At 37.8% G+C, this 12,412-nt stretch overlaps 1 protein-coding gene and 1 pseudogene across 1 annotated transcript; one reads left to right on the plus strand and one right to left on the minus strand.

Moving 5' to 3' along the window:
* Positions 1–6,312: 6,312 nt before the first annotated feature.
* LOC118002504 lies at positions 6,313–7,311 on the plus strand (annotated as a pseudogene).
* A 3,741-nt stretch (positions 7,312–11,052) lies between these two features.
* LOC118002133 (phosphatidylinositol-glycan biosynthesis class F protein-like) lies at positions 11,053–12,009 on the minus strand. The gene is given in 2 exon segments (XM_034992411.1): positions 11,053–11,955; positions 11,958–12,009. Coding segments are annotated over 2 exon segments (657 nt in total). The 3' UTR covers positions 11,053–11,350.
* Positions 12,010–12,412: the final 403 nt, after the last annotated feature.

Here is a 12,412-nt window from a genome sequence, read left to right on the forward strand (position 1 = left end):
AATGGGGGAAGGACATTCCATCCAGACAGAGAGAACAACTTGGCAAAGACCCAGAGGACCTTACATATCTCCTTCTGCAGCACACCCAGGGTAAGATCACTCAAAAAGTCTCCAGCAAAAATTTCTGCAGCACACATTTTTCCAAAGTTGTTTCTGGTGTTGGAATATCCATGTAATGTACACAGCTATACATCGTCACTTCTAGGCAGGTAAAAACCTCAGCCCTAAAAGAAATTTAAAGGGAAAAAACATCAGTCCCCAAATGCATTAGAAATGGAATCTCTCCCATGAGGATGGACATGCTTTAGAAATGTGTTTCTCAAAGCGTGCTTCCCAGACCTGGACCCTGTTAGAAAGTCATGCGCTCAGCCTCACCTGGATCTACCAAATCAGAAATTCTGGAGGTACAGCCCAGCCATGTGTGCTTGAGAATCACTGCTTTGGAGAAACTTGCCAAGGAGGAGACGAAACTAAAAGCAACAGCAGTCTAGGCAGCAGCTCATGTGAAGAGCTGTGCTCACAATGCCCACTGTGCTACCCCATTTAACACAGCAACTAAAGAGTTCAGGTTCTAGAAACTCATAGTCTGGGGCTTGAACCCCAGCTTTGGTATTTGATGGCTGCTATTTCCTTCAACCCCAGCATCGTCATCTGCAGGTTGATCTCAGGACTCAGTGACATGTTCCCTATAAAGCACTTAGCACAGAGTAGCCCACTGAGAGCCAATACCCTGGAAGAAACTCTAGGAAATCTATCCCCCCCCCCCCACCAAAGTATCAACATTGCTATGGTTCTAGCAGCCTTTGGAACAGCGGTCTTCAAACTGGGGTACACATACTCTTAGGAGTCCAAACGGACTTGGTTTGGGAGCATGCATAGATTTATGAGGATCAATTTCTCAACCCTGTTTTCCAGCAGGGTTGAGATGCAGAAGGAGATATGTAAGGTCCTCTGGGTCTTTGCCAAGTTGTTCTCTCTGTCTGGATGGAATGTCCTTCCCCCATTCTTCAGCCATTGGTTCAATTTTTTCAGCCTCATCTCCAGATACTGTCTTCTCTCCAAAGCTTTCTGCCTGAGTTAAGTACCTTTATCTTGAATTCCTCTAGCCCCTCACAGCATTATATAGGAATGATCTTGTTCAGGTGTATCTCTTCCACTGGATGATAAATTTCAGACTAAGTGCTCAATAAATAATAACTAGTTAACATTTACCATGTTCTAGGCATTAGCTAAACACTTTATATTGATCTGCCTGTATTGGGGGCATCAAGAGAGTTCTCTTTCCCCACCTTCTCTTTCAGGGAAGCCTTCCTCCCACTTACCAAAAGAAAGGCACAGGGGCGCCTGGGTGGCTCAGTTGGTTAAGCGACTGCCTTCGGCTCAGGTCATGATCCTGGAGTCCCGGGATCGAGTCCCGCATCGGGCTCCCTGCTCGGCAGGGGGTCTGCTTCTCCCTCTGCCCTCTTCCCTCTCGTGCTCTCTCTCATTCTCTCCCTCTCAAATAAATAAATAAAATCTTTAAAAAAAAAAAAAAAAGAAAGGCACAGTTCTCACTCATCCCAAACCTTAATATGATGCGTCCTGGACTATAAACTTCCAGGGCTCCAAACAGAGGGAGTAAATAGACATACTGATGTCAATGTCTGTAATGAGCGGGTAACAAATTCATTTGCAAGTGAGCAACTCAAATGACTGGTTACATGTCCTTTCCCAAGTCAGGTGTTTTCCACATAATCCAAGGAGGACCTAATTGAGCTGTCAGCTGATAGATCATCAAAAAATAGATCACTATGTGATTTTAATATATGGGTTGGAAGTACTCAATTCAAATGCAACAATGTTCCTTATATTTCCATCTATTTATATGAACATCATTTTCCATCTACTTATGTGAACCTTTCCAGCATTTGTCTTAATAAAAAATAGGATTGTATTTATAACTGTCTCATTCTAGCAATAAGTAATAGTCATCTACTGGTAGATGAAATAATTTGTAAAATCCCATCCATTTCATACAGGTGCATTTCTAATATATTTCACTTTTTGTGTTTAATAATTGTATATAAAAATGTATATTTATGTTGTTTCTCAACTGTATAGTAATAATAATTATAATGATAATTCAATCCAGAAGAAACATTTCAATACTTAAAGCCTTTTAGTTACATGAAATGTTTTAAAATGTTATTTCAATTCATACGTATGTTTTTGTTGCAAAGAAGTATGATACTGAAATCAATAAAAAACTTCCAAGCATAAAAATGTATTACATTAGGATAAAATTCTGTGGGGAAAGTGGAATGAAAATATAAGTCAAGGAGAAAAGAAATGATGTAAAAATGCCTGACTACTGAAGAAAAGCTTGTTTGGGTATTTATAAATGGAACAGAGTAGTATCAAATCACTATGATATTTAGACTTCTTTGGGAACTTGAAAAAGAGCAAATAAAGGTTTATTTTTAAATGTCAGTATTTACAATATGCCCCAAATCACAATCTTTGCAACTATGTAAAGTTATAATGGGAAACTGTAGATATCAAATTAAAAATGTGCAAGGGGGTACATTGTCTCTCCAAATCCTACAAGGGATGTGCAAGGGAAAAAAATCTGAAGACCTCTGTTCTGGCAAACCTCCTCCTTCTTCTTCTCTTTCTTCAATAAGTAAACATATTACACAGAAATGATGTTCTCAGTGCTGAACTGAATGCTGAGAAGCTTTCCAGAGAAGTAACCAGCATTGCCTCTATTTCCAAAGCTCACCATCTAGTTGAACCAATTTGTATATTCTACTACTCTATGTAACAAGCTACTCCAAAACTTGATGACAGAAAAATGTCAGTGGATTATGGTTTCTACCTAATCCAAGGAAGACCTAACTGAGTTGTCAGCTGATAGATTAAAAATAATTTTTAATGTTTAACTCTAGAGAACAAACAGATGGTTGCCAGAGGGGAGGTGGGTGGGGGGATGGGAAAATAGGTGACTGGGATTAAGAGTATATTCATCATGATGCACACTGAGTAAACGTATAGAATTGTTGAATCACTATATTACATACCTAAAACGAATATAACACTGTATGTTAACTACACTGGAATTAAAATTAAAATTAATGGATAAATAAAAAGTTTTAAAATAATAATTATGAATGATAGACCACTATATGATTTTAATGTATGATTTAAGAGTAGCTCAAATAATTAAAATGTAACAGTATTCCTTACATTCCTCAGAGTCCATGGGTCTTCAGACAGTGTCCTGCTGGAATGGTTTGTCTCCACTCCATGATGCCTGGGGCCTCTACTGAGGAAACAAACACCTGGATGACACAAACACCTAAGAACCAGAAGAGCTAGACCTGGAGAATCCACTTCTGAGTGGCTTCTTCACTCAGGTGTCTGGTATCTGGGTTGGGCTAACCGAAGACTGGACTCAGACGGGACTGATGACCAGTGTGTCCACACATGTGGCCTCTCCATATGGCTTTGGCTTTTCACAGCATGGAGAGCAAGCATTCCAAGAGAACTAAGTGGAAGTTGTGTGGCTTTTTATGACCTAGCCTCCTGCAGCAGTCATGCAGTGTCACTTCTGCAGTGCTCAGTTGGTCAAAACAGTCACCAGATTCAAGAAGAGGAGACAGAGACCTGAACTCTCAATGGGAGGAGTATCAAAGGATTTGCAGTCATTTTTTTAAAACCATCGTGTTGGTTGAGGTGGGGTTTTTTGTTTTTTTTGTTTTTTGCAACTTACATTCCTAACTGATACAATAGATGACAGAAGATAACATAAAGTAGATGTGAAGTTGAATAGTACAAGTAGGCTACTGAACTCAAGGTAGGAAGAGATAAAAGAGAGATGTAGCCGAGAAAGCCTTCATCATAAACAAGCACCAGCTGAGGGCCTATACATGCACAGCCCAGAATAAAATGCCAAGAGGACTGCATAAATACTGCAAGACTCAGTATCTATCTCCAAATGAGTTCAAATCTCAACCTTCTATCCACAAACAACATGGCTTTAGAAAATCCTAGCTAAGCCTCACTTTGTATATCAGCAAAATGGAGAGCATATGCTAGGGTTGTTGTGAAACCTAAACAAAATAGCATGAAAAGGGTGTAGGATGGTGCTTGGCACTCAATAAGTGCTCAATAAATGCTGTGCATTTGTTTATTCATTCAAAGAACCTACACATGTGGGAAAATTGAGTAAGTATCAACCATAAAATTGACAGAGAATTAGTATTACCCAAACATAAGTCAGAGCTCTAAACCTCCCCTATGGGCTCAGTAAGCTTGACTGAAATTCATGAAGTGCAAAACTTAGAGGGCTTAGACCAATTTTCCTAGAGGAAAATTAGAACAGACTTTTGAAGATCTTCTCATGTCCAGGCTAACAGTCAAGTCTTTTGCCTGCAAAACTCATCCCCACCATTGCCGCCAGTTTGGAAAAATCTATATCATTTCTCATGAAAAGCCAACTATCCCAATCTGGGCTACTTTTTCTGAGCATTAGATCTGAACTGATTTATTTTATCCCTAAATGCATTGGGCCACAATCTTCCTGAATGGATTAAGTCAGACCTTCTATTTTTAGCAGCTGGCTCATTCAGTCCATTTCCCTACTATAAATACCTACCTGCACTTATGTTAAAGTAGAACTTTTTTGTCATCTGATTGTCCCAGTCTAGATTAGAGGCGGAGAGATGAGGGAAAATGCAAACTGGGATAGAGGACAGAGAAGGAGGGACTGCATTGCTCTAAGCTGCTCACAGCTATTTTCACAGACCCCAAGTTCCATAGCTGACTGAATGTGGGAGAAAGCCAAGAGATTCTAGCCCTTCTCCACATATTTCCTTGAGAAGTTGGCAGCTGTTCGGGACTTGGTGGAGCCACATAGGCTCTCTCCTATCATCTCATCTACTAGAATTATCCTTTTCCCAGTCTCATGTCTCCGTCCCCCTGTTCAGAGCATATGGATACTGACCCTAGCTTCCAAGGCAGACCAAGAGAGGTTTTTTTTTAATGCTTTGTCTTAATGTTCTCAAGTGAAAATAAATTTTCATAGAATCTCATACCCATCTCCTTGGAGTCCCAAAGAAGGGGACACTGAGTTTTCACCAAATACTGATCAAACCCTTAATGAACTCAAAGCACTAAAAGAAAATAGTCAGTCCAGAGTCAGGTGAAGAAGTGGGTCCACTGGACAGCTGCCTGGTGCACCAACATGTAAGGAAAGGTATGCTCATCTATCACCAGGTTGTTAGTACACCACTAGAAACTTAAGGCAATGGAGGAAAAACATCATTTCAAAACTCTTCTCAGAAAAAGTAAAAGGAATACCATAAAACAATCCTGGAGATGTGACTAAGACCCCTAGGAGCCATGCTTTGGATTCTAAATATTTGTCATTTTAGGGTAGCCAGGATCTAAATATTCTCCCTACATTAAGGTTTCTACCAGCAATCCTCCCTCTCCATTCCTCCCCTTACTATCCCAGTTTTCAGCAGCTCCAAATTAAAGTTGAAAAATACTTGATTTGAACAAATAAATTGACTCAAGGGGGCAGGATATTATCAACAGTCCACCAAGATTCCCACATGTCTTGGTCTGGACACTTACCCCAAGGATCTGAGAGGGTTACAAAACACACTTGTTCACCCATGTTCAGGCACAAATGGATCACTGTAATTCAGCAGCCAATGGGGAGTAGAGTCTCCTGGTCTCTTGAAGATACACAAAATACAGATGCGCCTCAAATAATAAAAAAGTGGAAAGTATTCATCAAATATTTTTAAGAACAATTCAGGTATGATGACCAAGTGGGGTTTATCTCAGGAACACAAGATTCAAATATCAATTATTGGGGGCGCCTGGATAGCTCAGTCGATTGAGCATCCCACTCTTGATTATGGTTCAGGTCATGATCTCAAGGTCATGGGATCAGGCCCTGCATCAGGCTCCACGCTCAGTATGGAGTCTGCTTGTCCCTCTCCCTCTGCCCCTCCCTGCCGCTCCCACACTCGCTCTCTCAAATAAATAAATCTTTAAAATATTAAAAAAAAAACAAATATCAATGAAATTCACCATATTAACAAAATGAAAAAGAAAAAAAAAAACAAATGATTATCTCAATAGACTCAGAAAGATTATTAGAAAATGATTCATAATAAAAATTCTCAGGGCTCTCAGAAATTTAAGAAAGAATGACATAGACAAGGTAACTGCCACAACCGCTTCCACTATGACCCCAACCTCCCCAACCCCACCATCACAGAATAATAAGCCAGGATTCACCATAACTATTGGGTAACTATGGAATATTATACCAAAATTGAGAAAATTGGAAAAAGTACCTATGGAGTTATGGACAAGGGTAGACACAAAACTATAGTTCAAGTGGTAGCCATGAAGAAAATCAGACTAGAAAGTAAAGAGGAAGAGGTTCTTAGTACCACAATTCAGGAAATTTCTTTATTCAAAGAATTTTGTCATCTAAATATATATGCAAACAATGAATCATGGAACACTACATCAAAACTAATGATATAATGTATGGTGACTAACATAACATAATAAAATTAAATTAAAAAAAATAAATTAAATATAGTCAGTCTTCAAGATGTGCTTATACAGGATTCCAGCTTATATCACATCTCCAAATTCCTTGGATCTTAAGAAATACTTGGATTCTATCCCTCCTAGTCAGTTCATGGATTCTTCACATGTTAAGACTTATTTGGGCCAAATCATATAAGGGATGTTGTTTTGTCACTCTGGAAGAACTCTTCACAGAGACTTAAAACCTCAAAATCTACTGACAACAAAGGAACAACTAAATTGGCTGGTTTGAACCTTGCCAGAGTTTTTGGAATACCTAGTAGAGTATACATCCATGAACTAATAACACTTTGGCATAGATCTCCAGAGGTATTGCTGGGGTCAGCCCACAACGCCTGTTGACATTTGGAGTACAGATACTATATTTGCAGAATTAGCAACTAATAAGTAAGTCACTCTTCCACGGGAATTCAGAAATTGATCAACTCTTTAGGATTTTCAGAGCTTTGGGCACCCCCAGTAATGAAGTGTGGCCAGAAGTGGAATTTTTATAAGACTGTTAAGAACATATTTCCCAAGTGGAAACCAGGAAGCCTAGCATCCTATATCAAAACCTTGGTTGCAAATGGCTTGGATTTGCCTTCAAAAATGTCAGCACATTGGCAGGTTAATCCCACCGAACAAGTTTCTGGCAAAATGACACTGAATCATCCATATTTTAATGATTTGGACAATCGGATTGAGAAGACATAGCTTTCGGACAAAAAGTCTCCACATGCTATCTCAAGAACAGATAGTTATATTTTTACTGCTACCTCTATTTTTGTCTTATGTGCCCTTTTCTATGTTGTAAAACTTAAGCTGCACGTCATCATCTAATTTCAAAAGTGTAACTTTAAAATGTAAATATTGTTCTATGTCAATTTAAATATAGTAGTTCTGTGTATGAGTGTAGATTTCACTATAACAAGTATTTGTTACTATAATAAAACTATAAATCTAGTATTGATGACAGGAACTGCGGGAAATAACTGAACTGTTTACCCCTTAAGATCAAAAACAAGGCAAGAATATCTGCTCTCACCACCTTATTCAACATTATACTAAAAATCCTAGCCAGTTTAATAAGGCAGTCGAATAAATAAAAGACATGCAGATTTGAAAAGAAGTAAAACTGTCTTTGTCACAGATGACATGATTGCCTATGCAGAAAATCCTAAAATATCTGCAAAAGAGCTGATTTTAGCAAGGACACAGGATATAAGGCCTATATTAGAAAAAAAAGAATTTTTACATTCTAGAAACAAAGAATTAGAAATTGAAATAAAATAGATACCATTAATTTAAAAGAAACAATACTATATTAGTTCTCAACTGCTACATAACAAATTACCAAATTAGCAGCTTGAAACAACAAACATTTATTATCTCACATAGTTTCTGAGAGTCGGGAATCTAGGAGCAGTTTCAGGGGGTAGCATGGCTCAGCATCTCTCAGGAGGTTGCCATCAAGGTGTCAACTAGGCCTGTACTCATCTGAAGCTTTGACTGGGGCTGGAGGATCTATTTCTAAGATCACTCGTTCACATCTTGCTGGTAGAGGCCTCAGCTTCTCCTTTATGAAGATCTCATTTCTTCACCACACTGGACCTTCCAGTAGACCTGCTCCCATGTCTTCCAGATCAAACAATACAAGAGAGCAAAGAAGGAGCTATAATGCCTTTGATTACCCAGTCTCAGAAGTGGCATTCCATCACTTCCGCCATATTCAATTGGTCACACAGATCAACCCCTGGTACAATGTGTGTGGGGGGGGGGGGCGGGGAGATACTATACATGGGCATGAATACCAGGAGGGAAGGAGCATTTCAGGCCAATCTGGAGGCTGGCTACCACAAATACCACTTACAATAGCATCAAAAGACATAAAACACTTGTGGATAAATTTAACAAAATATGTGCTAAACCTCCACGCTGAAATGACAAAATAATTACTGAAAAATCTAAAGAAGACCTAAATAAGTAAAGAAATATACAATGTTTATGGATTGAAAGACTCAATATTATTAAGATGTCGATACTGCCCAATGTATTGGGATTCAATGTAATCTCCACCAAAATGCCACTGGGTTTTTTTCTTAATAAAAATTGACAAACTGATAGTGAAATTTGTATGTAAATGTTAAGGACTTAAAATAGCCAAAACAACTTTGGAAAGAAGAACAAAGTTGGAGGACTTAGACTACCTCCTACACTACATCCTAAAATAGTGTAAGAACTACACTATTTTAAGATTTACCATAAAGCTACAATAATAAAGACAGTGTGCTATTAACATAGGATAGACATATAGATCAATGGAACAGAACAAAGAGTCCAGAAATAGGCCCACTCCTATAAGGTCAATTAATTTTCAACAAAAATGCCAAATAAATCCAATGTGAAAAAATTTTTAACAAATGTTGCTAGGACAATTGGATATCCCAGGAAGAAAATAACCTTGAACATTTGCTTTACACTATAAACAAAAATTACCTTAATATTGGTCACTAGCCGAAATATAAATGCTAAACTATAAACTTCTAGAAGAAAACATAGGAGGAAAATGTTAGGACCTTAGTATAGGCAAATAATTCTTAGACAATACACAAAAAGCACTTATTCTGAAAGGGGAAAAAATTGATAAATTGGACTATGTCAAAATTAAAACATCCTATTCTTTGAAAGACAGCATTAAAAGCAAACAAACAAAAAAATACAATGCAAGCCATAAACAGAAAATATATATATATGTAATACATATATCTGTCAAAAGACTTCTATTTGGAATATATTTAAAACTCTTATAGCTCGATAGTAAAATATTAACTCAAAAATAGGCAAAAAGGGGGCACTTGGTTGGTTCAGTCAATTAAGCATCCAACTCTTGATTTCAGCTCAGGTCTTGATCTCAGGGTCATGAGACACAATGGACTCCACACTGGGTATGAAGCCTACCTACAACGGAAAACAAACAAAACAAAACAAAACAAAAAGCCAAAAGTTTGAACGGACACTTCACAAAAGAAAAACTATAAATGGCAGATATACAAATGAAATGCTCAACATCATTGTCATCAGGAAAATGCAAATTAAAACCTCCAGATACTCCTAGCACCCATTAGAATAACTAAAATTAAAAGGAGAAACCATACCAAATGTTGGCAAGGATGTGAAACAACTGGAAATCTCATATTTTGTTGGTAGAAATGCAAAATAATACAGCACTTTGGAAAAATTCAACGATTTCTTATAAAGTTAAATATTCATATACTATATGACCCAGCAATCCCCTAAGTATTTACACAAGAAGAATGAGAACCTAGGTCTGCACAAACACTTTTTGCAAGGGTTCATAACTTTTTCATGATAACTTTTATTCATAATAACTCAAAACTAGACACAATCTGCAAGTCCATCAAAAAGTGAATGTAAATAAATTGTGCTCTATTCCTACAACAGAATATGACTCAGTTTTAAAAAGGAACAAAATACTGACATGAGAAAGATCGAGAGGAGGAGATTGACCATAAAAGGCTAGTGGGGAGCTCGATGGACATGTTCTATGTCTTGATTGTGGAGGTGGTTGTGTGGGTGCATACGTTCAATGAAATTTATTAAACTGTACACTTAAAATAGGTGTATTTTATTACTATCTAAGTTATACTTCAATGAAAGTAATTAAAACATTGTAAAAGAAATATATTCATATGGTTAAAAAATTTCAACTAGACATTGAAAAATTAGTCCTCTTTCACCGTATGTCCAGACCTCCAAATACCCTATCTCCTTACCACTATTCCCAGTGATTTTATGGATTATTCAAAAATTGTGTGTATACACCTCTACATTGGTATTTGTATATGGATATGTCTATAGGTATATCACACAAATACACACATATACTTTGTTTACATACGTAGACATCTTTTCTATTATAGTAGCTGCTTTTTGGTGCCTGATATTCCCTTAGACCAACTCTGATTTTTGCTGCAGCTCCCATGGTGGGTCCCTCCCTTGCACACTGACAGAGTCCCATCATGAACACTAACACTTTCTCCAAAGTCACAGGAGCCTATTCAGTCTACAGGCAGCTGCAGCCAGAAGCAGAAGGAGTTAAGTTCCTGGAACAATCCCAACCAATACAGGATGGGTTTGGTCAATAAATGCCCCAACCTTCCTTCTTGCTGAAAGACAGACAATTCTGGGAGTTGGTATTCCTGTCTGTTTTTCAAAGGTCTGGACTTGGGCTTCCCTTACCTGTAGCAGTAACTCAATAATACACCTTTTTTTTTTTTTCTTTTCATTTTCTGTGTCACTGTCTTCATGCTCTCATTTTTTTTCTGGGATTACTTCCCAAATAAACTACCTGCACTCAAGTCTTTGTCTGAGGCTCTGCTTTCAAGGGACCCCAAACCAAGACATGTATACACCTTATTTTTTCACTCGATATATCTTATAGGTTACATGATGTCAGCCCATATAACTTGCTCTCTTGCGTCTCATGGCTCTACGGTACTCCACTGCATGGTGTATCATGGTTTGTTTGTTTGTTTTTCTATTATAAATACTTTATTTCAACTAGAAGGTACAATCTCTCAGGGGTTTCATAGTTTAAAAAGCTACAATCACACCATGTTGTAACTACATAAAAAATAGTGCTGTAAATGGAACTTCCTGGCTTAGAACATGTACATTTCTGCACAGTCTTTATGGAATCTGCACAACAAAGTATCTTCTGCTTTTGCTCCAATTAATTGTTTTTGTATGTAAGTTGCTTTCTATTCCAGTATACCCAGAGTGGTGAAATCATGAGTCCAGCCACGTAGCCGTAGGTCGCTCCAAACGTACAGGAGATGGGCCATACCTGCCAAGGTCTTTCCCAATCGAGTGGAATAGGAAAGGCTCCAAGCCATGTTCCTATAAAGCTAGAAATTGTAGTGATCTGAAGGCTGTTCTCCAAAATGGATGTAACTCCATTTCTACTGAAAACTCTTATGCATGCTTTGATGTTTGGTCCTAACAAACACAAACAAGATAGAGTAGTAAAGGTAGACAAAATAATTGCAAATAAAAATGTTTCCAACACCAACTCTATGAGTGGTGCTCCATATAGAACAAAAATTACATGAAAGAAGAAACATGACATAAGAAAGTAGATACAGCATTTCAAAAACCTGGTTACCTTGTATGATAATGAACTTCTTTTAGAGGATGCATTTGGTTTCACTACTAAATATAATACTAGATTGATGGCAGTTACAAAAACAGAACAGATGCACAACCATGTCAAGTGTGTTTCCAATATTGAGAAGTTCTCCAAGAAGAATGATGGAATGAAGATGCTTAGGATAATTGAAATATGCACAAAAGATGGGTATACAGTAGTCTCTTGATATCAGTATCTTTCATGGTGTTTTCTTGAGAGGCTATCTAACGCTCCTGCCAGTGGAAGAGAAGTGGGGGTTACTACCTCCCACCATCAGGTACGACTCACTGCCCTGGCCATTGCCCGCATCATGGTTTTTATAACTGTATCCCCCATCAGTGGATATTTAAGCTGTTTATAGCCTTTTGCTATTGTATACAATGTTTTTTTAAAAAGATCCCTATGCACACATCTTTATAAGATAAATTTCTAGAAATAAATTGATAAGGCAAAGGGTAGTCATGGTAGTCTTTAAATAGGAAGCATCCCTGATATGACTGAACTGTAAAATTTTACCTGTACACACAGTTTTTCAGTCATAAATCCAGTGTGTGATGATGTGCAGTTGTCCCTATCAGAGTTATGCTAGCTGCAACCCTACACCCT

The sequence above is a fragment of the Mirounga leonina genome, unplaced genomic scaffold (genome assembly GCF_011800145.1).
Source record: "Mirounga leonina isolate KUSES-001 unplaced genomic scaffold, KU_Mleo_1.0 Mir_82, whole genome shotgun sequence".
NCBI lineage: Eukaryota > Metazoa > Chordata > Mammalia > Carnivora > Phocidae > Mirounga > Mirounga leonina.